This window comes from Ranitomeya variabilis, chromosome 2 (genome assembly GCF_051348905.1).
Source record: "Ranitomeya variabilis isolate aRanVar5 chromosome 2, aRanVar5.hap1, whole genome shotgun sequence".
NCBI lineage: Eukaryota > Metazoa > Chordata > Amphibia > Anura > Dendrobatidae > Ranitomeya > Ranitomeya variabilis.
This window is the reverse complement of record NC_135233.1, coordinates 212864999-212892747: the sequence shown is the minus strand read 5'-3', so window position 1 is coordinate 212892747 and position 27749 is coordinate 212864999. Positions and strand designations below refer to the sequence as shown.

The 27749-nt window shown below is 48.0% G+C and overlaps 1 protein-coding gene across 4 annotated transcripts in view; it reads left to right on the top strand.

Moving 5' to 3' along the window:
* The window catches only part of NR6A1 (nuclear receptor subfamily 6 group A member 1), a 336676-nt gene that overhangs the window by 79191 nt on the left and 229736 nt on the right, over nt 1-27749 (top strand). For 2 of the 4 annotated variants that reach the window (XM_077283566.1, XM_077283567.1), the window contains one exon: nt 9602-9652. The exons of 1 other annotated variant lie outside the window; for it this stretch is intronic. In XM_077283566.1, coding sequence (XP_077139681.1) covers nt 9602-9652 — 51 coding nt within the window. Of the gene's footprint in view, nt 1-9389; nt 9653-27749 lie in introns of those variants that run through there. One more of the 4 variants, XM_077283565.1, reaches the window with a different exon arrangement.

The following is a 27749-nucleotide window of genomic DNA, read 5'->3' as shown; positions in this document are numbered from 1 at the left end:
GGTAAAGTTTGATCCGAGTGTCATCCTACTGTGAACCAATTCCCTCGCATGAGAGAATCAGAGCACAGGTGATAAGACAGAGAAAGTAATTTCTCCATTGCTGATGTCCGTAGTAATCTGCTGCACTCGGATGACATCAGTGCAATCTGATGTTTCACACACACCCTCATAGACTTGTATGGGTGCGCGTGATCCGAATATCGGAGCCACGCACAGCATGAGGAAACAATATATAGTCTGCACCCCATGTACGCCGAATATAGTCTGCACCCCATGCACCCCGAATATAGTCTGCACCCCATGCACCCCGAATATAGTCTGCACCCCGAATAGTCTGCACCCCATGCACCCCGAATATAGTCTGCACCCCATGCACCCCATGCACCCCGAATATAGTCTGCACCCCATGCACCCCGAATATAGTCTGCACCCCATGCACCCCGAATAGTCTGCACCCCATGCAACCCGAATATAGTATGCACCCCGAATATAGTCTGCACCCCCATGCACCCCGAATATAGTCTGCACCCCATGCACCCGAATATAGTCTGCACCCCATGCACCCCGAATATAGTCTGCACCCCATGCACCCCGAATATAGTGTGCACCCCATGCACCCCGAATAGTCTGCACCCCATGCACCCCGAATATAGTCTGCACCCCATGCACCCCGAATATAGTCTGCACCCCATGCACCCCGAATATAGTCTGCACCCCATGCACCCCGAATATAGTCTGCACCCCGAATAGTCCACCCCATGCACCCCGAATATAGTCTGCACCCCATGCACCCCGAATAGTCTGCATCCCATGCACCCCGAATAGTCTGCACCCCATGTACAACGAATATAGTCTGCATCCCATGTACAACGAATATAGTCTGCACCACATGCACCCCGAATAGTCTGCACCCCGAATATAGTCTGCACCCCATGCACCCCGAATATAGTCTGCACCCCGAATAGTCTGCACCCCATGCACCCCGAATATAGTCTGCACCCCATGCACCCTGAATATAGTCTGCACCCCATGCACCCCGAATATAGTCTGCACCCCATGCACCCCGAATATAGTCTGCACCCCATGCACCCCGAATAGTCTGCACCCCATGCAACCCGAATATAGTATGCACCCCGAATATAGTCTGCACCCCCATGCACCCCGAATATAGTCTGCACCCCATGCACCCGAATATAGTCTGCACCCCATGCACCCCGAATATAGTCTGCACCCCATGCACCCCGAATATAGTGTGCACCCCATGCACCCCGAATAGTCTGCACCCCATGCACCCCGAATATAGTCTGCACCCCATGCACCCCGAATATAGTCTGCACCCCGAATAGTCCACCCCATGCACCCCGAATATAGTCTGCATCCCATGCACCCCGAATAGTCTGCACCCCATGTACAACGAATATAGTCTGCATCCCATGTACAACGAATATAGTCTGCACCACATGCACCCCGAATAGTCTGCACCCCGAATATAGTATGCACCCCGAATAGTCTTCATCCCATGCACCCTGAATAGTCTGCACCCCGAATATAGTCTGCACCCCGAATATAGTCTGCACCCCATGCACCCCGAATATAGTCTGCACCCCATTCACCCCGAATATAGTCTGCACCCCGAATAGTCCACCCCATGCACCCCGAATAGCCTGCACCCCATGCACCCCGAATAGCCTGCACCCCATGCACCCCGAATATAGTCTGCACCCCATTCACCCCGAATATAGTCTGCACCCCGAATAGTCCACCCCATGCACCCCGAATAGCCTGCACCCCATGCACCCCGAATAGCCTGCACCCCATGCACCCCGAATATAGTCTGCACCCCATGCACCCCGAATATAGTATGCACCCCGAATATAGTCTGCACCCCCATGCACCCCGAATATAGTCTGCACCCCATGCACCCCGAATATAGTCTGCACCCCATGCACCCCGAATAGTCTGCACCCCATGCACCCCGAATATAGTCTGCACCCCATGCACCCCGAATATAGTCTGCACCCCGAATATAGTCTGCACCCCATGCACCCCGAATATAGTCTGCACCCCATGCACCCCGAATATAGTATGCACCCCGTATATAGTCTGCACCCCATGCACCCCGTATATAGTCTGCACCCCATGCACCCCGAATATAGTCTGCACCCCATGCACCCCGAATATAGTCTGCACCCCATGCACCCCGAATATAGTCTGCACCCCATGCACCCTGAATATAGTCTGCACCCCATGCACCCCGAATATAGTCTGCACCCCGAATAGTGTGCACCCCATGCACCCCGAATATAGTCTTCTCCCCATGCACCCTGAGTGGTCTGCACCTCCCGAATAGTCATTACCCCATGCAGCCCAAATATAGTCTGCATCCCGAATATAGCCTGCACCCCATGCACCCTGAATAGTCTGCACCCCATGCACCCTGAATAGTCTGCACCCCATGCACCCCGACTAGTGTGCACCCCATGCACCCCGACTAGTCTGCACCCCATGCACCTCGACTAGTCTGCACCCCATGCACCCCGACTAGTCTGCACCCCATGCACCCCGACTAGTCTGCACCCCATGCACCCCGACTAGTCTGCACCCCATGCACCCCTAGTCTGCACCCCATGCACCCCGACTAGTCTGCACCCCATGCACCCCGACTAGTCTGCACCCCATGCACCCCGACTAGTCTGCACCCCATGCACCCCGACTAGTCTGCACCCCGACTAGTCTGCACCCCATGCACCCCGACTAGTCTGCACCCCGACTAGTCTGCACCCCATGCACCCCGACTAGTCTGCACCCCATGCACCCCGACTAGTCTGCACCCCATGCACCCCGACTAGTCTGCACCCCATGCACCCCGACTAGTCTGCACCCCGAATAGCCTGCACCCCATGCACCCCGAATAGTCTGCACCCCGAATAGTCTGCACCCCGAATAGTCTGCACCCCGAATAGTCTGCACCCCGAATAGTCTGCACCCCGAATAGTCTGCACCCCGAATAGTCTGCACCCCATGCACCCCGAATAGTCTTCCCCATGTACAACGAATATAGTCTGCACCCCAAATAGTCTGCACCCCATGCACAACGAATATAGTCTGCACCCCAAATAGTCTGCACCCCATGCACCCCGAATAGTCTGCACCCCGAATAGTCTGCACCCCATGCACCCCGAATAGTCTGCACCCCGAATAGTCTGCACCCCGAATAGTCTGCACCCCGAATAGTCTGCACCCCGAATAGTCTGCACCCCGAATAGTCTGCACCCCGAATAGTCTGCACCCCGAATAGTCTGCACCCCGAATAGTCTGCACCCCGAATAGTCTGCACCCCATGCACCCCGAATAGTCTGCACCCCATGCACCCTGAATAGTCTGCACCCCATGCACCCCGAATAGTCTGCATCCCATGCACCCCGAATAGTCTTCCCCATGTAGAACGAATATAGTCTGCACCCCAAATAGTCTGCACCCCATGCACCCCGAATAGTCTGCACCCCGAATAGTCTGCACCCCATGCACCCCGAATAGTCTGCATCCCATGCACCCCGAATAGTCTGCACCCCATGTACAACGAATAGTCTTCTCCATGTACAACGAATATAGTCTGCACCCCAAATAGTCTGCACCCCATGCACCCCGAATATAGTCTGCACCCCATGCACCCCGAATATAGTCTGCACCCCATGCACCCCGAATATAGTCTGCACCCCATGCACCCCGAATATAGTCTGCACCCCATGCACCCCGAATATAGTCTGCACCCCATGCACCCCGAATATAGTCTGCACCCCATGCACCCCGAATATAGTCTGCACCCCATGCACCCTGAGTGGTCTGCACCTCCCGAATAGTCATTACCCCATGCAGCCCAAATATAGTCTGCACCCCGAATATAGCCTGCACCCTATGCACCCTGAATAGTCTGCACCCCATGCACCCTGAATAGTCTGCACCCCATGCACCCCGAATAGTGTGCACCCCATGCACCCCGAATAGTGTGCACCCCATGCACCCCGAATAGTGTGCACCCCATGCACCCCGAATATAGTCTGCACCCCATGCACCCCGACTAGTCTGCACCCCATGCACCCCGACTAGTCTGCACCCCATGCACCCCGACTAGTCTGCACCCCATGCACCCCGACTAGTCTGCACCCCATGCACCCCGACTAGTCTGCACCCCATGCACCCCGACTAGTCTGCACCCCATGCACCCCGACTAGTCTGCACCCCATGCACCCCGACTAGTCTGCACCCCATGCACCCCGACTAGTCTGCACCCCATGCACCCCGACTAGTCTGCACCCCATGCACCCCGACTAGTCTGCACCCCATGCACCCCGACTAGTCTGCACCCCATGCACCCCGACTAGTCTGCACCCCATGCACCCCGACTAGTCTGCACCCCATGCACCCCGACTAGTCTGCACCCCATGCACCCCGACTAGTCTGCACCCCATGCACCCCGACTAGTCTGCACCCCATGCACCCCGACTAGTCTGCACCCCATGCACCCCGACTAGTCTGCACCCCATGCACCCCGACTAGTCTGCACCCCATGCACCCCGACTAGTCTGCACCCCATGCACCCCGACTAGTCTGCACCCCATGCACCCCGACTAGTCTGCACCCCATGCACCCCGACTAGTCTGCACCCCATGCACCCCGACTAGTCTGCACCCCATGCACCCCGACTAGTCTGCACCCCATGCACCCCGACTAGTCTGCACCCCATGCACCCCGACTAGTCTGCACCCCATGCACCCCGACTAGTCTGCACCCCATGCACCCCGACTAGTCTGCACCCCATGCACCCCCGACTAGTCTGCACCCCATGCACCCCGACTAGTCTGCACCCCGACTAGTCTGCACCCCGACTAGTCTGCACCCCGACTAGTCTGCACCCCATGCACCCCGACTAGTCTGCACCCCATGCACCCCGACTAGTCTGCACCCCATGCACCCCGACTAGTCTGCACCCCATGCACCCCGACTAGTCTGCACCCCATGCACCCCGACTAGTCTGCACCCCATGCACCCCGACTAGTCTGCACCCCGAATAGTCTGCACCCCATGCACCCCGAATAGCATGCACCCCGAATAGTGTGCACCCCATGCACCCCGAATAGTGTGCACCCCATGCACCCCGAATAGTCTGCACCCCATGCACCCCGAATATAGTCTGCACCCCATGCACCCCGAATATAGTCTGCACCCCATGCACCCCGAATATAGTCTGCACCCCATGCACCCCGAATATAGTCTGCACCCCATGCACCCCGAATATAGTCTGCACCCCATGCACCCCGAATATAGTCTGCACCCCATGCACCCCGAATATAGTCTGCACCCCATGCACCCCGAATAGTCTGCACCCCGAATATAGTCTGCACCCCCATGCACCCCGAATCTAGTCTGCACCCCCATGCACCCCGAATCTAGTCTGCACCCCGAATCTAGTCTGCACCCCGTGCACCCCGAATCTAGTCTGCACCCCCATGCACCCCGAATCTAGTCTGCACCCCCATGCACCCCGAATCTAGTCTGCACCCCGTGCCCCCCGAATCTAGTCTGCACCCCGTGCCCCCCGAATCTAGTCTGCACCCCGTGCCCCCCGAATCTAGTCTGCACCCCGTGCCCCCCGAATCTAGTCTGCACCCCGTGCCCCCCGAATCTAGTCTGCACCCTCTGTGTGCCCCACCCGCAGTCTGCACTCCACACACCCCACACACTGCTCACACACCCCTATCTACCCCTGTACCCTGGTTACCTGTCACCAGTGCCCCATCTTCCCCAGGTGCTCATGTTTCCCGCTATCGCTAGGATGGCTTCTACCACACAAGTCACATGAAAATGAGGTCATCACAGCTTCTTCACCAGGAGGATTTATGTCTTCTGTCCAGGCAGAAAGCTGATGAGCGCTTCTTTGTCCATGCTGCAAGGGAATTTACATCTCAAACTTCCAACTTCAACACCAACCTCCCTCCAAAAAAACACCGGTTTTGGCACTTGATACAACGTGGGCACAAAGGGAGAACATTTTTTTCCCTTCCTTAGGGTCCCTTTCCACTTGCGAGGAAAACGGACGCGTGCAATCCGATAAAAAATCGGATTGCACTCGGACCAATGTTAGTTAATAGGTGTCTTTTGATTTGCGTTTTTTTTCTCAGCCGAAATCGGACTGAGAAAAATCTGGATCGGCTGAGAAAAAAATCGCAGCATGCTGCGTATTGCTGCGATTCTCGGACGAGACTCGACAATGCAAGTCAATGGGTGCGAGAAAAAAATCGCACAGCACTCGCACCATGCGAGTTCTGTCCGATTTTTACGCACCGGTGTCCTTTGAAAAGCCGGTAATTCAGCGCGGTGTACAGTAAAATCACACTGACAGGTTAGAATAGACTAGATATATACACATAGAATGTGTCTATATACATATATATATGTCAGTGAGACATCTATATATGTATATTTATATTTAATGCAGCACTAGATAGCATTAAAGCCGCTAATTCAATTGCCGGCTTCTCATTTCTCCTGCACAAACCCGACAGGATATGAGACATGGTTTACATACAGTAAACCATCTCATATCCCCTTTTTTTTGCATATTCCACATTACTAATGTTAGTAGTGTGTATGTGCAAAATTTCAGCGCTGTAGCTGCTGAAATAAAGGGTTAAATGGCGGAAAAAATTGGCGTGGGCTCCCGCGCAATTTTCTCCGCCAGAGCGGTAAAGCCAGTGACTGAGGGCAGATATTAATAGCCAGGAGAGGGTCCATGGTTATTGGCCCCCCCGTGGCTAAAAACATCTGCCCCCAGCCACCCCAGAAAAGGCACATCTGGAAGATGCGCCTATTCTGGCACTTGGCCACTCTCTTCCCACTCCCTGTAGCGGTGGGCTATGGGGTAATGAAGGGTTAATGCCACCTTGCTATTGTAAGGTGACATTAAGCCAGATTAATGATGGAGAGGCGTCAATTATGTCACCTATCCATTCCATTATTAATCCAATTGTAGGAAAGGGTTAAAAAACACACACACATGATTTAAAAGTAGTTTAATGAAAAAAACACAGCGGTTGTTGTAATAATTTATTGTTCTCTCAATCCATCAGGAACACCCTCGCTTGGCAAAATAATAACCGCACAAGATACATACCTTCTGATGTCCGATCATGTCCCACGAGGTAATCCATCTGAAGGGGTTAACTAATATTACAGGCACGAGCTGCGATAAACCACTCACTGGTGCCTGTAATCCCCGGGTGCTGAAAGGAAAGCTGGATCTGTACTTACATTGAGTCGCGGTGATGCGCCCTCTGGTGGATGTTCTCATAAACTGCAGCCTGGGAACTTTTTCCCACGCTCCAGGTCATATGAGGACATCCACCAGGGGGCGCATCACCGCGACTGAAGGAAATGTAGGTCAATGACCTACATTTCATTCATTCGCAGGGGAATTACAAGCACGGAGCACAGCTGCATTAGCAGTGCTCCTGCCTGTAATATTAGTTAACCCCTTCAGATGGATTACATCGTGGGACGTGATCTGACATCTGAGGGTATGTATCTTGTGCGTTTATTATGTTGCCAAGCGAGGGTGTTCCTGATGGATTGAGAGAGCAATAAATTATTACAACAACCGCTGTGTTTATTTCATTAAACTACTTTGTAATCATGTGTGTGTGTGTTTTTTAACCCTTTCCTACAATTGGATTAATAATGGATAGGTGACATAATTGACGCCTCTCCATTATTAATCTGGCTTAATGTCACCTTACAATAGCAAGGTGGCATTAACCCTTCATTACCCCATATCCCACCGCTACAGGGAGTGGGAAGAGAGTGGCCAAGTGCCAGAATAGGCGCATCTTCCAGATGTGCCTTTTCTGGGGTGGCTGGGGGCAGATGTTTTTAGCCAGGGGGGGGGGCAATAACCAAGGACCCTCTCCTGGCTATTAATATCTGCCCTCAGTCACTGGCTTTACCACTCTGGCGGAGAAAAATGCGCGGGAGCCCACGCCAATTTTTTCCGCGAGTTAACCCTTAAATTTAATAGCTACAGCGCTGAAATTTTGCACATACACACTACTAACATTAGTAGTGTGGAATATGCAAAAAAAAGGGGGATATGAGATGGTTTACTGTATGTAAACCATGTCTCATATCCTGTCGGGTTTGGGAAGGAGAAATTAAAAGCCGGCAATTGAATTAGTGGCTTTTATGCTATCTTGCGCTGCATTAAATATAAATATACATATATAGGTGTCTCACTGACATATATATATGTATATATACCTATTCTATGTGTATATATCTAGTCTATTCTAACCTGTCAGTGTGATTTTACTGTACACTGCGCTGAATTGCCGGCTTTTCAAAGGACACCGGTGCGTACAAATCGGACAGTAATACGGATGTCATACGGATGATGCGATTATAAAAAACGGATGATGCGATTAAAAATCGCATTGTACTCGCATGACACTCGCATGAAAATCGCATACGTTCCATCCGTTTTTTCGGTCCAGATTACGGACCGTTTTTTATCTCGCAAGTGGAAAGGGACCCTTACGGTGGTGCTGCCCCCTCACAGCCTGCCGCCCTAGGCACTTGCCCTCGTGTGGCAAATACGTCCTTGCATGCATCCATCAGTGAGCTCATTCCGATGGTCCAGGGCGTTTGTAACTCTATCTTTTCTTTTGGCATCTCTCCTGATTGCATCAAAGATAATTATGAAAGAAAGGACAAATGGTGCAAGTACTTGAATTGCAAAAATTATTCAAGGGAATGTGTCAGTAGGATGAACGCTCCTAAGTCATCTATATGGGCACGTAGGTCATAGGAAGCTAAATAAAAAGATACCTTGTTATCTGCGATCCGATTTTTTTATTTCAGAGAAATCTATATTTTTCTTAATATGTAAATAAGCTGTTAAGATCTATGGGCCGGACATAGATCTCCCTGAGAATCTGCCTCCAGAGATTATTAGGGCATTACCAGTGTGATACATGTAGATAACGAGAGCGGACTGTCCGTCATTACATGTCTCACACTGGTAACTCCCCTTTTAGCTATGGAGGCAGATTCTCGGGGAGATCTATGTCCGACCCATAGATCTTAGCAGATCATTTACATAGTAAGAAAAACGCGGATTTCTCTGGAATAAAAAATCAGATAGCAGGTATCAAGGTATCATTTTATTCAGCTTCCTATGACCAACATGCCCATATAGACGGCTTACGAAGGTGGGTACTGCTGACAGATTCCCTTTAAATAAAAAAATGACTAAAATTGTTCCCAGAGGAACAACCCCTTTTTTCTTACATGTATGCAGCCCCGCACTTTGTCGTCTTGTTTGCTGGGTGTTTGTTACATTAGCAGCTGAAGTTACATTTCTGGACTTCTCCACTTTCTTTAGATAAGCCGAGTTTATAATAATAATATGCATCCGCTCCAGGGCAGGATAATAATGACTACAAGCAGATGGAATATCTACTCTCATATTACCAAATGGTCGTAATCATTATTTTTTTTTTTAAAGATTCACTTTCAAATAAAAGTCTTTTTTTTTTTGTGTCTTGTACAGGAAACTCGTCAGACCTTTCGTCTGATGGATTGAGAATGACTTCATTGAGCGGTAAGTAACACGGATCTGACATGTGCCAGATAGGGGGCGGTGTGGGCCGAGCACGTTGATGCTTTTATTTTTCCTTCTCTTTTTTTCCTTATGTTTTAATGTAGTTGGTTTCTGGATGATTGCACAGAAATCAATATACTTTCAAAATATCATTTATTAACCTATAAATGCTATTGCTATAACTTTTTTTTTTTCCTTGTTGTTTCTGCTTATTGCCACTAGTGGGAGCTCCAGAGCTGTGTAGTTTTGGGATGTTATTCTGCACGTTGTGACTAGCCATATAGAACAGTTTATTAGCCACTAAAAGGTTTATATTGTTCTTTTAGGCTCCAGCTGTATTTTATTGATATATAACAAATATTCTTATTTAAGGTTTTACAATATGGATCCACAATCGGGACGTAGATTTTTCACTTTACTTTAGTATACAAAATGATTGATATAAATAGATATTAGCTATGTATTTCCTAATTAACCAACAAATAGAATTAAAAGGGGTTGTCCCCTTTCTGAATATACCGCTCTACAAATTCATTATGTCTTTAAAAAAATCACTTATCCCCCTACCCAGGTCCAGTGTTTCCTCTCCACTACGGCTCCCAGTGTCTGTTATTGTCTGCAGTGCTGGTATAATGTTTTCAGTCACTGGCTGCATCGCTATTGATGTGATGTGAGCACTGCTGACAACAAGAGACACTGAGAGCAGCAATGGAGACTCATTGTTGGACCCGGGGATGGTGATTAAACTGCAGTATATTTTCTAATCGCAAGCTGCACGTGGAGGTGGGTGTTTTCATAAATGGGACCACCCCTTTAAATAAGAATGATTTGCAAGCTCTGTTTTGCTGCTTCTTTAAGTTTATGAAAGTATCAGTGTGGAGACTGGGAGACGTCTCACTATAGGGGTTAGTTCAGACGGCCATATTTTCGACCCGCATGTGTTGTCCATGTACCTCACGGTCAGCACCCTGATCCAATTATAATCAGAGTGCCTATATACACCAGTGGTTTTTCACACGGGCCAAACTAGTGTATGTCAATCACCACGTTGACGAAGGTCATTGTCCTACTAGAAGTTTCCTCTTCCAGTAGGACTATGATCCTAACATACTGTCAAGTCTTTTTCAGCCTTTAACAGGTTTTCCTCCAGGATTGCCCTGTATTTGGCTCCATCTTTCCATCATCTCTGACCAGCTTCCCTGTCTCTGCTGAAGAAAAGCCTCAACACAACATAATGCTGCCACCACTATGTCTGACGGTGTGGATGGTGTTTTCAAGATGATGTGCAGTGTTAGTTTTCCACCACACATAGTGTTTTGCATTTAGCCCCAAAAGTTCTCCTTTGGCCTCATTTGATCAGAACCCCTTCTTCCACATGCTCACTGTGTCCCCTACATTGCTTTTTGCAAAATGCAGATGGGACTTCTTATGGTTTGCTTTCAAAAATTGATTTTTTCTTTCCACTCTGCCATAAAGGCCAGATTTGTGAAGGACGCGACTAAGCCCGGGATCACACATACGCGAGATACGGCGGAGTCTCGCAGGTGAAAACCCAGCTCTGGGACCGGCACTCCAGAGCGGAGCGTGCAGCCGCACAGCAATACATGGAGCTGCATGCTCCGCTCCGGAGTGCCGGTGCCAGAGCTGGGTTTTCACCTGTGAGACTCGGCCATATCTCGGGTATACACACTAGTCTGCACCCCGAATCTAGTCTGCACCCCATGCACCCCGAATCTAGTCTGCACCCCATGCACCCCGAATCTAGTCTGCACCCCATGCACCCCGAATCTAGTCTGCACCCCATGCACCCCGAATCTAGTCTGCACCCCATGCACCCCGAATCTAGTCTGCACCCCGAAACTAGTCTGCACCCCATGCACCCCGAATCTAGTCTGCGCCCCATGCACCCCGAATCTAGTCTGCGCCCCATGCACCCCGAATCTAGTCTGCGCCCCATGCACCCCGAATCTAGTCTGCGCCCCATGCACCCCGAATCTAGTCTGCGCCCCATGCACCCCGAATCTAGTCTGCGCCCCATGCACCCCGAATCTAGTCTGCGCCCCATGCACCCCGAATCTAGTCTGCGCCCCGTCTGCGCCCCGTCTGCGCCCCGAATCTAGTCTGTCTCGGCCTAACAGTTGTCATGTGGACAACTATTTCATGCAAACAAATGCTCCATTTGTTTGTATGAAGACCTGTTGGACTTCTAACCTGATTATGCTGTGATCATGCAAAAGATAATGTGACTGGAGGACCAGGTGAGCTGTGATATCAATTATAGAGGTGCCAGTACTACCTGCCTGTTATACCCAGTGTTGGCTCAGAGCCATCACCGACCGTTCTTGCCAGAAATTCAGCTTCTCCACGTCGGCTCTTCTTCCGCTCCGCTTTGTTGACGAGGTGTGACTACCGATGTCATGTTGATGGATAACCAGCTCCCTGAAGTTAGGAGAACCTGCTGCTCTGTCAATGTGAATTCAACAGACGCTGCTGTGTCTCTGGCAGGAGCAGTCATTGACTGCTCTGTGCTGCCAAGGGTTTGTAACTTGTGGGATCCTCTGGGGCGTGTCTTGTGGGATCCTCTGGGGCGTGTCTTGTGGGATCCTCTGGGGCGTGTCTTGTGGGATCCTCTGGGGCGTGTCTTGTGGGATGCTCTGGGGCGTGTCTTTAGGCTCTTTTGCATTATCTCACTGAGCAGCGCCTCCTTGGAAAAGCCATAAAAATTAGCATCAAATAAAAAGGTGGCCATATGGTGGATTTTTTTAAATTTTTTTTTAAAGACTACTTGGGAAAAGCGGGAATAAAAATGAGCCAAAACTGACCTCTTTTTACCTCGTGACAGGTTCTCGTTAAGTTGGACGGTGGCAGCCTAATGAAGCGCTCGGCTGCTTATATCAGCCCCATAGCGTGGCCATACATATTATATGGACTTTGGATGAATCTGTAAATTTCTACAGAATGTGTCAGCCATCTAATGTGCATGGCGCTTTTTTTTGGAGGAAAATTTGCTATCATTGTTAAACTGTAGCTTGCCCTATAATTTTATTTTATGGGGAGATAGGCAGCCAGTGTAATCCTCTTTTTCTCTGATCGCCCATGACGGCACCACGGAGAGAGGGGATCCGCCCACCAAGGACAGGAAACCTACGGATAAAAAAGGCGGTACCACCCTCCTGCATCAGTTGGTTTCCTGTCCTTGATGGGAGACCTACGGACTTACCAGTCGACGTTGGAATTCCGGGGCCAACCAGTCCGATTCAAGGCAGCTGGGGTCCCTCTGCCTCGGCTAGGGTGGTGACCCGAAGCGCCACCGCTGGGAGCCAGGGGCAACAGGGTGTGCGGGGGAGGTGATAAGGAATCGCGGTCACCTCCCCTAGGTAAGATGCAGCAGCAACAACATCCAGGGGGGTCCCTCTGTGGTTGTGGGAGGTGCAGCGCGACCCTCCCTGAGTAAGCATGAGACTGCACGCTGCACCGCCATCGGGCGTGCAGAGGACGCGCTACAAGGGCTGCATAGGACCGGGGGCGCCGGTCAGCAGCGCCATAACTGCTTCCTGGGCGCCATCTTGGAAATCGGCGCATGCCCGGGATCCAGGCTGGTCCCGCGAGAACGCGGACTGCGGATGACGCTCAAGCACGGCCTGCGCAGGCGCCGGCGGGGCGCCGCTCACTAGAGCGATCTGCGCAGGCGCCGGAAAGCGCCGCTCGAGCGCTGAGCACGGTCAGCGCAGGCGCCGACGGGGCGCTGCTTGGAGGAGCGATCTGCGCAGGCGCCGGCGGTGAGCGCCGAGCTAATTGCTTGGGAGTTCGGCGCTCCTCCCCGCGGGCTGCGTGAAGCGGCGGGAGAATTTAAATACGGAGATGCACATCCTCCCAGTGGCTCTGCTGTAATAAGCAAAAGAGCCTCATGAGCAGTAGTGCCGCAGCGTCAGCTCAGCATCCGCAGACCAGCAGCAGTATGAGCGACCCGACATCACCTCAGCCCGAGTCACCTCCACCGGTAGCATCGCCGCAGCAGCAGCAGCAGCAGCAAAAAAGGCGACAGCAGAAAGGGCACCAGGACACCAGCAAAGAACGCCAAAGGTCCCTACACAGTAAGGAGTCCAGTACGGCGTCAGGGGAAGAAGCCAGAGGCAGACAATCCCCAACTGGTATTTATGGGTCCTGGAGGTGGTAAGTGGATCTTCGTGAATGTCAGAGACAGTAAGATTATTATTTGTCTCTTATAGGGGAGGAAAAGCGTATGTAAAACTAAGCACAAAAGTTGCGCCATCTGTAGAGAGGATCTTCCACCTACATGGGATAAGAGACTATGCAATACTTGCATTCAGCAAACCTTATCCGAAAACCTTCCTGGGTTTGCAACAGACCTTAAGAGCCTGATTAAAGATCAAGTAGAGGACACCTTCAGATCACTAAAAAGTGGGAAAAGAAGGAAGAAAGCCAGACTCAGGTCCCCATCTCCCGTCTCAGAATCAGGAAGTGATAGTGAGAGTTCGGTGTCCGTTAACTCCTCCACCTCATCTTCATCATCTACTTCTTCCTCAGGGGGACATAACTGTTTCCCTCTAGAGGATACTGATGGCCTCATAAAAGCCGTGAGAAGTACCATGGGTCTGGTAGACTCCCACCCCAAAAAAACGGTACAAGACATAATGTTTGGAGGCCTGGAACAAAAAAAGAGAAGAGCTTTCCCTCTTAACGAAACAATAGCAGCCTTAATTAAAAAAGAATGGAAGAAGCCTATGAAAAAGGCTCTTTTAACACCTAAAAGAAAATACCCCTTCGAGGAAGAATCCTGCTCCTTTTGGGAGAAGGCCCCCAAACTAGACGTAGCGATCGCTAAGGCCTCTAAAAAATTTTCCCTCCCGTTCGAGGACATGGGAGTCCTAAAAGACCCGATGGACAAAAAGGCAGATGCCTTTCTTAAAGGTACCTGGGAGGCAGCGGGAGGAGGCCTGAAGCCGGCGGTAGCGGCAGCATGTACTTCACGCTCCCTGATGATTTGGCTGAACCAACTAGAGGGCCAATTAAAGGGGAAAACTTCTCGGGACTCAATACTGGACACACTACCCGTAATGAGAGGGGCTGCGGCTTTCCTAGCTGATGCCTCGGCCGACTCTATCAGGCTATCCGCCAGAGCAGCAGGGTTTGCTAATGCGGCCAGGCGCGCCCTCTGGCTTAAAAATTGGCCAGGCGACCTGCAGACGAAAACAAAACTGTGTACTATCCCCTGTGAAGGAGAATTTTTGTTTGGTTCCACCCTAGATGACATCTTGGAAAAGGCGGGGGACAAGAAAAAATCCTTCCCCCCTCTGGGTCTCCCCTCTTATAGGAAGCCCTTTCGGAACAAGAGGTTTTTCCGTAGGAACACGGGGAGAAACCAGGGGAAATGGGAAGATAAAAAGAGCAAAAACAAGGGCTTTATCTTTAATAAAAACCTCAATGACAACAAAAAGCCTTCACAATGAAGGTTCGCCCCAGGTGGGGGGGAGGTTATCTCTCTTTCTCCCAGCCTGGGAAAAGATTACCTCAAGTCGATGGATACTAAACATCATAGAGTCGGGACTGAGGTTAACATTCAAAAGGTACCCCCGTCCCTCGTTCAAGATAACACCCACAAGATCCTCGGCAGAAGAGCAGTTGACGCTAGAAAACGAGGTTGTCGGGTTAGTAAAAAAAGGGGTACTCCAGAAAGTTCCCCCTCAGGAAAGAGGGCAAGGCTACTATTCCCCTCTTTTCCTGAGAAAGAAGCCAGATGGTTCCTTCAGGACCATCATCAATTTAAAAAAACTAAACAACTACCTAGAGGTTCAAGCATTCAAGATGGAAACAGTAAAATCATCCATCAAGATGCTATTTCCTCAATGCTTCATGGTGGTCCTGGACCTAAAGGACGCGTATTATCACGTCCCAATATACAAGGACCACCAAAGATTCCTCAGACTGGCAGTCCATATCCAGGGAGTCCTAAGTCACTTCCAGTTCTCAGCCCTACCATTTGGCTTAGCGATCGCCCCGAGAGTTTTCACAAAGTTGGTGGCGGAGGTAATGGCGCACCTCAGGGAAGAAAATACCCTAATCGTACCATATCTGGACGACTTCCTGGTGATAGGCTCTTCCCCGCAGCATTGCAAGAGCCAACTAGACCTAGTGATTCATTCTCTAAAAAATCTAGGTTGGCTAATAAACCTAGAAAAATCCAGACTGGTGCCTTCTCAGGTTCAGGAGTACCTAGGTCTCACTCTAGACTCCAAACAAATGGAATGCCGGCTCCCAGAGAGCAAAATACAAAAAATAAAAAATTTAGCGCTAAGAGTACAATCTCTTCCCTCCATAACACTTCGTCAGGGCATGTCTCTATTAGGCTCTATGACCTCTTGCATCCCGGCGGTCCAGTGGGCCCAACTACATTCAAGAGACCTCCAATGGCAAATACTGTCAGAACAAAACCGCCTAGGAGAACATTTAGACGGGCGGTTAACATTGTCTCCTCGCACCAATCACTCCCTGACTTGGTGGACATTGCAGGAAAATCTTTCCCAGGGAGTCCCATGGGTAATCCCGATCTCGAAGGTCCTAACTACAGACGCAAGCCCCTCAGGGTGGGGGGCTCATCTGGGCGACCTAGTAGCCCAGGGTATCTGGTCTCCGTCCCTTGCAAACAATTCCTCCAATATGAAGGAACTCCTGGCAGTGAAATTTGCCCTTCAGGAATTTCTGGGAGTCCTTCAATCTCACCATGTAAGAGTGATGTCGGACAACCAAGTAGTAGTATCCTACCTAAATCATCAGGGGGGTACCCGTTCCAAAAGCCTAATGGAAGTGACCAGCTCAATCCTTCAGATAGCCGAGAACAGCCTTCTATCCCTGACAAGCCTACACATAAAGGGGGTAGACAATTACAAGGCAGACTTTCTAAGTCGTTCCAGCCTGAAACAGGGGGAATGGGAACTAAACCCAGGGATATTTACTCAGATCACAAAAAAATGGGGGGTTCCCAAAATAGATCTCTTTGCGAGCCATTTAAACAAAAAAGTAGCCTCCTTCTGCTCCCTATCTCCCTTGGGGAACCCAGTAGCTGTGGACGCTTTCCTGATTTCTTGGGGTCACCACCTGGTCTATGCCTTTCCTCCTCTCATCCTGATTCCAGCAGTGCTGAGGAAGATTCGGGAGGACGGGGCACTAGTCATCCTGATTGCCCCGTTCTGGCCGAAGAGGCCTTGGTTCTCATGGATGAGGAAAATGTCAATATCCGACCCGTGGGTATTACCAGACCTCCAGAATCTGTTGTCGCAGGGCCCAGTTTGTCATCCGCAAGTCAAGAACTTGCACTTGACAGCTTGGCTCTTGAGAGGAAGATATTAGAAAACAGAGGGTTCTCTTCAGGCGTAATCTCAACTCTGTTAAAAAGTAGGAAGCCGGTTACAACAAGACAGTACGGCAAAATATGGAAAAAGTTTTTATCTTCTTCAGGGGCAAAAATAGGGAAAGAGATTCCCCTCAATTCCATATTAGAGTTCCTACAAAAAGGTTTGGAGATGGGGTTAGCCACCAGTACCCTGAAAGTTCACGTGGCAGCATTAGGTGCATTATTCAATTTTGACTTAGCTTCAAATAGGTGGGTCTCTAGATTCATCAGAGCAGCCGGAAGATCGAGGCCTCTGCCAGTGAAAGTGGTTCCACAATGGGACTTAAACTTGGTCCTTAAAGCCCTCACTAGTCCACCATTTGAACCATTACACAAAACTTCAATAAAAAACTTGTCTCTCAAAACCGCTCTGTTAGTCGCCCTCACTTCTGCACGTAGGGTCAGCGACTTACAGGCCCTATCGGTTAATGCCCCTTACACACAAATATTAGAGGATAGGGTCATTTTAAAAACAGACCCAGCATATCTCCCGAAAGTGGCTTCAAAATTTCACAGGTCTCAAGAGATATCTCTCCCCTCCTTCTGTCCCAACCCTACAAATAAGGAGGAACAAACATTACATACTCTGGATGTAAGAAGGTGTCTCTTACAATACCTAGAAGCCACTAGAGAGAGTAGGGAGGATTCCTCTCTGTTTGTGTGTTTCCAGGGTCCCCGGAAGGGGAAAAAAGCTTCTAAGGCCACCATAGCAAGATGGATCACGGACGCCATCAGTCTTTCATACTCGGCAAGTGGGATGTCCGTTCCCGGGGAGGTTAAGGCTCACTCGACAAGGGCAGTGGCGACTTCCTGGGCGGAGAAGGCCGGCGCTTCTATAGACCAGATATGTAGAGCTGCTACCTGGTCCTCACCATCTACATTCTATAGGCACTATAGATTGGACCTAATCTCTTCCTCAGATCTTACCTTCGGTAAAAGGGTTCTGGAAGCAGTGGTCCCTCCCTGAATGTACTATCTATGCAATTCTCTCCGTGGTGCCGTCATGGGCGATCAGAGAAAAATATAGTTCTTACCGATAACGGTATTTCTCTGAGCCCATGACGGCACCCGTACATTCCCTCCCTTCACTTATGGGTGTGCACATTTTTAGAGTGCCTTAGTATATTTATAGTCTACTTTTAGTTAAAGTCACGCGGTATCTTATTAGGCTAAACAGTTGAAAATTACAAATGCCTTAAGTAGTCTCCCATCATTCTCTATGTAAACAAACTGATGCAGGAGGGTGGTACCGCCTTTTTTATCCGTAGGTTTCCTGTCCTTGGTGGGCGGATCCCCTCTCTCCGTGGTGCCGTCATGGGCTCAGAGAAATACCGTTATCGGTAAGAACTATATTTTTTGCAGTGCACTGACATGCATGCACAACCGAACAGAGTGCATGTGTATTAGGGGGAGGTGGGAGTAGCTGTCGGGCAAATAAGTGATTAGCCGGCGGCAATCTAAATTGTATGGCCATGTGTAGATGTAATGGAGCGGCCCAACACCGGAATAGGGGGGCTCTGACCTCCCTTTCTAGTGACCTATGGGGGTCGCACTGATCAGACATTTATCAGCTGTCCTATGGATGAGTAATATATATCTAATGTCACATCCCTGTATGATTGCAATTCATTTCAACACTAAACTTCTGTTGTAATTCTGATTCCTTATCATTTTTCTATTAAAAGATGGAGGTAAATGGTGACGAATGAAAGAAATGAAATTAACCGTATTTGTAAATAATGATCGGTGGTGACTCACCACTGGTGAGCCAACGTGCTGGGATAAGGTGTTATCTGAGCATGCTCAGGAGTGTCTTGGGCGTGCTCGTATATTATGTTCGCGTCCCCGCGGCTGCATGTCTTGTGGCTGTTCGACAGCAGCAACACATGCCTGTTTGATAGCAACAACACATGCAGGGATTGTCTAACAAACAGCTGCGAGACATGTAGCCGTGGGGACTCGAACATAACATACGAGCATGCCCAAGACACTCGGTTAGCACCCGAGCATGCTTAGATAACACCTTATCCCAGCACGTTCGCTCATCACTAGCGATTAATCTGCTTTCGGCAGTAGCTCAGCAGTGCCTCCTATAGTTATAGTTATTAGTGCTGGGATTATTTATAGCATGGTGCCTGCTGCTCTGCTCTCGGATTTCATTCCTGGCATCTTTTCATAAAGAACCCCAGTTCAGGAATATGTAAAACACGTCCAGGACGTCAACATTTATGACATGAATCCTTTGATTGGGTAATTGAGTCCTACAGAGCAAATGTGGAGTCACCCAGCGCGACAATTGAGTACAGATCCCAGCATGAATGACAGATTAATAAAGAGCAGAAATTGAAAGACGGAGAATTCCCCTTTGAAGCTTTAATGCTGTAATTAATTTGCAGTTCTGCAAATGGGAGATGTCCACTCGGAGATCATCGAGACAAGTGTATCAGAGAAAAGCAGAAATTGCGGTTTAGGAAGATGCAGAAATGAATATTCTCTGTGGAGTCCCAATGAGCGCATCCTAAAAAAAATACACAGGGGGCTGATTGGATTAGTAAAACATTATGTAATGGGATCTATTTAATGATTGCTTCCGGGGTGCGTAATCTACAAAAGCACAAAATAATGTAGGTATGACTAATGATGAAGCCTCTGCTACCCCAAAGCTCGGTACCTATGGATCCACGGATCAGTCAGGGGCGGACATACGATTGATGCAATCGGGGCCCAAGAGGTAAGGGGCCAAAATCCCTCTCCAAAGACACATTCTTGGACAGCAAGGGGCCCATACACTGGTCTTTCACAGGAGCCCTCTTCTGTCTGTGTCCGCCCCTAGTATCGTTATAAGGGGGATTTGCCTAAATTGAATGTAGCATCGTCATCGAGATCTGTTTCTTTCAGAGTCCTGGGTATACTCTTTGTTTTGTTTTTTTTTTGTTTTTTTATTTTCCTTTCACTCTTTTCTAACAGAAGCATTTAATTTATTGCTTTATATGACATAACTCTTAGCATATTCAGTCCATGAGGCAAAAAAATATGCAAAATTGACTAATAGATATTATAAAATATTTTTACTGAAAAGCCTTTTTTTTAAATTAAATTGGTGAATAAAATAAATGTTGTCTCCCTATAAGGTGCTGTCTGGTTGACCACTAGGGGGCATTGACACATTTGCTGTAGGTGTATAGTTCTGATAACTTCAGACACCTAAAGCCAAAAGAGAGAGAGTTGTATCTACTGTATGTGTCTTTGTAGTACTAAGTAGGTTGTATTGTTAGTGTCAGTCACCCTGTGCAAGTCTTATTCCCCTGATACTTGTGCTTAGGGCTCATACCCATCACCAAGAAAAAAATCGATCTGATTTCAGTCCAGAAGAGTGGGACGAGTGTCATGCGATTACAATCCGGTTTTTAACTCCTAGCGTCCGATTTACATGTGACTGCGATCCGATTGCAATATGATTTTAACTTGAGCTTTTGCATAGAGCAATTCTCTGTCATTTACACAGTTTTCCAAGGAAATATTCTCCAAGATGCGTATGTGTGTAGCTACATATAATATATATATATAGAGATATTAGATGCAAAAAGATAGATATAAATGTTAATGAGATTTATAATCAGTGCTTTGTATGTGTAATTTACTGTACTTATTTTTTCTAGTAAATTAATTCCTTTTTGGAAAAAAAATAGTGTGGGATCCCTCAACATTTTATAAACCAGCAGAGGGAAAGTGGACAGCTGGGGGCAGATGTTTATAGCCAGGGAAGGGGGCAATACCCATGGAGCTTCCCAGGCTATTAATATCAGCTCACGGCTATATACTTGGCCTTTCCTGGTTATTAAAATGGGGAACCACCTCCCCCCCCCCCAAAAAAAAAAAAAAAAAAAAGACTTGGGGTCCACTTATAATTAGGCTGATATATATACAGTATATATAGCCTAGGAATGGGCCATGGATATTGGCCCCCTCCCGGACTAAAACCATCAACTCTCAGTCACTCCAGATAAAGCACATCCATAACGTGCCAATTCTGGCAGTTAGCCTCCATCTTCCTACTTGCCCTGGTGCGGTGGCAAGTGGTGTGATAGTTGGGGGGTTGATGACACCTTTGTATTGTCAGGTGACACGGAGCTTAGATGTTAGTAATAGAGAGGCGTCTATAATTTCTCTATCTCTGCACACAGCTGATTGTACTGCTTAGTCTAATTAATTTAGTGCTGCCACTGGTGGCCTATACTGGGCAGCACAGGGAGGCTGAAGCCGGGGGAGAGTCTGGCAGAGACTGGGGCGTTGTGACATTTCGTCCAGTCTCTGCCAGACAGAAAAACTAGACCGCGGAACCGCGGCGATTTTGATGCTGCGGGTCCGCAGCAGTTTCCATAGCGTTTCCATTTACATGTAAACCCTATGGAAACTGCAAACTGCTGTGCACATGCTGCGGGAAAAACCGCGCAGAAACGCAGCGGTTTAAAACCCGCAGCATGTCACTTCTTTGCTGCGATTCTGCACCCATAGGAATGCATTGAACTGCTTACTTCCCGCATGGGGCTGTGCCCACGTTGCGGGAAGTAAGCGGTTAATGTGCGGGTGGTACCCGGGGTGGAGGAGAGGAGACTCTCCTCCAGGCCCTGGGAACCATATTTGGGGTAAAAAAAAGAATAAAAATAAAAAATCATGTTATACTCACCTCTCAGCCCTGTACGCGGCCGACCGGTCGGAGTTGCTGTGTAAACAGGACCTGCGGTGACGTCGCGGTCACATGACTGTGATGACGCCCGGGTCACATGACCGTGACGTCACGAAGGTCCTTCTCGGCACAGCATCTTTGGAACCGGAGCGCCGCGTGCAGCGCCGAGGAGATCCGGACGTCAGAGGGTGAGTATAACCAATTTTTATTATTTTTAACATTACTATTGATGCTGCATATTGCTGCATATGCAGCATCAATAGTATAGGAGTAATCCCGCAGCGGAAACCGCGGAACAAACCGCGATAAATCTGCAGGGATAACCGCAGCGGTTTTGCCTGCAGATTTATCAATTCCGCTGAGGGAGAACCCGCAGAGGGACGCCGCAAAGTGTGAACGTGGCCTTAAGCTCAACTATTATCGTCTCTGAACTAGTTTGGCTGTATAACAGTGTAATCAGTAAAATGAGCCTTCATATGAACGCTTGTTTCTAAGAATTGGCCTGTGTCTGTTAAAAATATGTATTCTTCAATGACTGTAACACGTGAAGCCTCCTTACCTGCCTGATGTTTTCTCCTTCCCCCATTATGGCACCACGGAGAGAGGGGATCCACTCCACAGGGACAGGAAACCTACAAATAAAAAGGCGGTACCTCTCTCCCGCATCAGTTGGTTTCCTGTCCCTGATGGGGAACCTACAGTCGACGTGAAAATCGGCGCATACCTGTGGATTGTCGTGGAATGCCGGGCCCAACTAGTCTGATCCAGGCAGCGGAGGTTCCCTTCTTCGGCTGGGGCAGTTGCCTGAAGCGCCACTGCCGGGGTCAGCGAACCTTGAGGGTGTGCGGGGAGAGGCGGCGGAAGAAATGGATGAAGACCTCCTGTCTCGGAGCGTGTCCCGGGCATCTCCATTGCTGCGTGGCATCCGGGACTCCTTAGTAGGTAGTATGCACACTCGTGGTGGCGCGCCCTTATGATGTGCACGAGCACTGCAAAGCATTAATGCGCATGCGCGAAGACCCAGTGACGTGTATGGCGACTTTACTACAGAGTAGAAAACCTGTAACTACCAAATTATACATGAGAACCCGGAAAAAATGTATTTCGGTTTCAGGCGCCAATTTAGACGGGGAGGTTCCACTAATGGCCTCTTAGAGTTTCTGCAGAAAGTTCTGGAACGGGTTGGCCACAAGCACTTTGAAAGTTCAGGTTGCGGTGCTAGGAGCCCTGTACAATTATGACCTGGCTGGGAATCGCTGGGTATCTAGATTTATCAAGGCTGTAGGCAGATCTATGCCAATCCCCTCTTGTGGTTCCCCCCCTGGGACCTGAATTTGGTCCTCTCAGCTATAAGACCCATTTTGAACCCCTATCAGAAGCCTTGCTGAAAGTTTTGTCACTTAAGACTTCTCTTCTCGTAGCTCTAACGTCAGCTCGTAGAGTCAGCGACATCCAGGCTCTATCGGCATACCCGCCTTTCACACAGATTCTAGAAGATAGAGTTGTTCTTAGAACTGACCCGGCCTACCTTCCAAAAGTGGCGGTCACGGTTTCACAGGTCTCGGGAGATATCGCTCCCTTCCTTCTGTCCCAATCGCAAAAATAGGGGTGAGGAAGCCTTACATACTCTTGATGTCAGGAGATGCCTAATCAGCATCTAGCGGCCACACGGGAGTGTAGGAAGGATAGGTCTCTCTTTCTATGCTTCCAGGGTCCTCGGAAGGTGCAGAAAGCATCCAAGGGCACGCTTGCAAGGTGGATAAGAGATGCTATCACGCTGTCGTACTCCTCACATGGGGCAGCCATCCCGGAGAAAATAAAGGCCCATTCAACAAGAGCAGTGGCAGCTTCCTGGGCAGAAAGAGCCGGCGCCTCGATAGAGCAGATAAGTAGAGCCACTACTTCGTCTTCCCCTCTACTTTCTTTAACCACTATCTGCTGCACCTAGCCTCCTTTTCAGACCTTACCTTTGGGAGAAGGGTTCTGGAAGCAGCGGTCCCCCCTAATGTGCATATCTCTGCAATTCTCTCCGTGGTGCCGTCATGGGGGAAGGAGAAAAACCTAGTTACTTACCGATATCTATATATTTATCTGAGCCTATGACGGCACCCATACATTCCCTCCCTTCACGTGTGGGTGTGCATACTTAGTTTAGTTAACGTTAGGTTTAAAAATTGCCACGCGGTGTCTCCATTAAGCTTCATAAATAATGATAAATATTTTTTTTTAGTTATTTGTGTTATTAATCTGAAGTTCCTCTCGTGCTCTGTAAAACAACTGATGCGGTAGAGAGGTACCACCTTTTTATCTGTAGGTTTCCTGTCCCTGTGGGGCGGATCCCTTCTCTCCATGGTGCCGTCATGGGCTCGGAGAAATACCGTTATCGGTAAGTAACTATGTTTTTTTTAATGTTTTTTTTCCCCTGAGGATTTTTTATATTCCTGTGAGACATTTTGATTTTTGTTTGTATGGAGTTTTTGTGTTGCTAGACATGTGGCCCTCCTAAGATAATCCGAGCGCCGATTTCTACCTCCTTTAAGATTTCGATCATTAGATCGCAGATAGTAAGTGCTGCAGTAGTAGAGACAGACGCTGCAATTTTCTGGGTTCTTTGGAGATTACTGTGACATTGCAATGTTCTGTACGTCTGATCTGGTGCTAGAATGTACTATATGCTGTTACCTAATATAATTTAATTAGTTAACTCTGTGCATTAAGATCACAGACTGCATAAGCGTGTATGAGGTAGTTAGTACAGGGATTGTAATCTATATACAGACAAATAAACTCTGGAGACCCTGGAAATCTGTTTGATCCACTTCATCCGACGTGCGTGTACATCACTTGAGTAGGCACACACACACGGGTCCATGTGCAAAAACAGTATATGGGTTATTTGCAGCCAAATAATTAATCATAATGCACAACTTCATCTGTTTTGGAGGTGAAAATGGCCACCTGAGCGGCTGCACAGGTTGCACCAATGATATATCTGGCCCTGTATAGACTGACTCATGTTGAGTGCTGACTGTTTTTGCACAGCTGGCATCTGCCTCTAACATCCGTGATCAGAGCTAGTTGTTCAACCACTGTAAATCTCTGCTAAAATTGAATGAAGCAGCAGAGCGCTTGATCGACCACTGCTTTATTCACACGGGACTCTTCAGAATCCTAGTTCTTGTATTTGGCGGGGTCTAACCTAGCGTAGACAACCCCTTAAAGGGAATCGGTTGGCAGGTTTTTCTATTTAGTCTGAGGACAGCATAAGGTAGGGGTTAAAATACAGAATTCAACGATGTGTCACATGTCAAGCTGTATGTTGCTGTTTAAAGGTTTTATGACTAGGACATTATCATTGCTGAGACTAGCTGGGAGAGAGCTTGCAAGTCTCCACCCCCTCCTGTGATAAGCAGCTTACTGTATATAGACTATGTGCATACATAGCCTGGTGTGGGCGGGGTTTGCCTTCTCAGCTCTGCTGCATTGCTATAAACTCTGATTGTTTCAGAACGGCTACACCCAGTAATCTAAGTGATATATCGTTGGATTCAGCTTCTCTTTGCTTACGTTATGCTGCTCTCAGATGAGGTAGCAAAAACCTGCTGACAGATTTCCTTGAATAACAAAATAAACCCTTAAGTTCCCCCTAGTGATGGCTTCAGATATTCAAAATTCAGTTAGGTCACTCCTTACATCGGTGCTTTTACAGAAACAACACAATTCTTGCAAATGGTATTGTGTCGTATTTTATCAGTTTTAAAGGAGTCTTCCAAGTGGCTCATTCTTCTGTTTTCCAGTGACCTGGTCTATTATTGTAGCTCATTCACTTAGAGGATTTCTGATTTTGATATGCCCGTCTCCACCAACTGCAGTTTGTTTGCTTTTTTTCTTTTACACTTTTTTTTTTTTTTTTTGCTCGCCCTCCCCAGTCCCAGTACTGTGTCTCCATCACTCCAAGTGTCTTTTATTGTCTACAGTGCGGACGTCACGTCGATAGCGAGGCAACCAATAACGGAGCTCAGTGACTCTGCCCGAGTAGATGACACAAGCTACTCCAGGTCAATGAGCAGTGGTGGAGACTCATTGCTGGACCCGGTGATTTTGGGTACAGGACAGTTTGTTTTGTTAAAAAAAAAAAAAAAACAGCCTATGGACAGAAGTTTTCTAAAAATGGAAACTCCTTTACCCCTTAATGACAGCCAATACGTCTTTTAACTGACCTGAGATATAAGAGAATAGCCTCCCCATACAGGTAACAATCCCGCAGCTGCCGGCTGTACACTATAGCTGACAACTTGCTGCATCAGCCACCATCAGTGTTTGCACCATCCAAATCGGTTTAACCCCTTAGATGCTACTGTCAATAATGACTACATCATATAAATGGTTAACAGAGTGTGGGGGCTTCCTCTTTATCCCAATTGGAGCCCTCAGATCATGATTTTGTGGTCATGATGCTTGCCGTTGCAATTCACAACCAAATAGCGGCCTTAGAGTCTGACGGCTGTTGTAACCTGTTCAGTAGTTAGCGGCATTTAGTTGGTAAAAATACACATTTTCATTTCTGTCATGCTACTTTGCATCCAAACAAAATAAAATAACATTTTACAAACGGTGCTGATGTAAAGCCGACATGAGAGAAATGTTATTTATTAATGTTTCGCTGTGGTATGACTATCTGGATTAAAGGGATAATCATTCACAGTTTAAAAATTGCAAATTTTTTAAAATTTTTCTCAAAGTTCTGATATTTTTTATAAATAAATGCAAAACATATTGGCCTAAATTTACCATTATCATAAAGTATAATGTGTCACGAAAAAACAATGTCAAAATCACTAGGATATGTTGAAGCATTCCAGAGTTATTACCACAAAAAGTGACACTGGTCAGATTTTAAAAATTTGGCTCCGTCACTAAGGGGTTAAAAAAGACAAAAAATATATTAAGTCAGATCCTTTTTTTAAAGGCAGATCCTTTTTTTTCTAAGTCTTTTTTTTTTTTTTTTTAAATAAACTTCTGTCGTCAGGCTGCATTTTTTTTTTTTAATCTTTTTTATGTAAGTAATGGTTAAAAACAATAAAATGAGGCACAGTTGTCTTCTGTAATCTTATAAAACAGTTTAATCTCCCAAATATAAGTGCTTTTCCTGTACTTTTCACTTACCTGTGGTTGCATGAAGATTCTTTAGCCTTCAATGTAATTTATGTTGTAGTAGAAGAAAAGTAATATAAAGATTTTTTTATTTCAGAAGTCATGTTTATTTATCAAGCAAAACAGCGATTGAAAGTATAATAGAAAAAAACTTCTGGAGTGGTGCTACTAATCTAAGTTACCTGCCCCAGTCAGCTGCCGTCTTCAGCTGTTCTCGGTGCTGCTCCGCTCTTGCGCCGTCATCTTCTGACCACAACTTCGGACTGACCGGGAGCCAGAGGTAACGGTCACAAGCTCTCAATTCAAGTGTATGAGATCCTCGTTCTGACCTTGTTCTGGCTCACATAGACTTACATTGAGTTGTGACTTACTGCTTGTACAGCAAACACTGGAGCGATCGGACAGGTCACAAACTGCTGCAGACCGACCAAAGCGGCACCCATAACAGTTGAAGATGGCGGCTGGTAAGTATAAGACTAGGGGCAGGAAACTGATTACTAGCACTACTCCAGTACTGCAATAAAAAAACCAAAACGCTGGTGTGGTGCTTTTAAGGAAGGTTTAACTGGATCTCTCTTTGACCTTGCCTGATTAACCAATCCTCAGTGTTCCTCCTCCCCTGCTGAGATCCTACACTGCTTAGTACAAGCTGCAGCTGCAAGTCAGGCTGCGAGGAGGCTAAATACCCTTGGACTCATGAGTGAATTAATTCTATAGCTGGACTATTTGACCATTTTTATCATAATATCCACATTACGCAGCCACCCTAACATGAATTTTCAGTGTGAATACACCAGTCTCAGCAGGTACAAAAAGATTTATTTAATAAGGTATGCAGGTCTGTA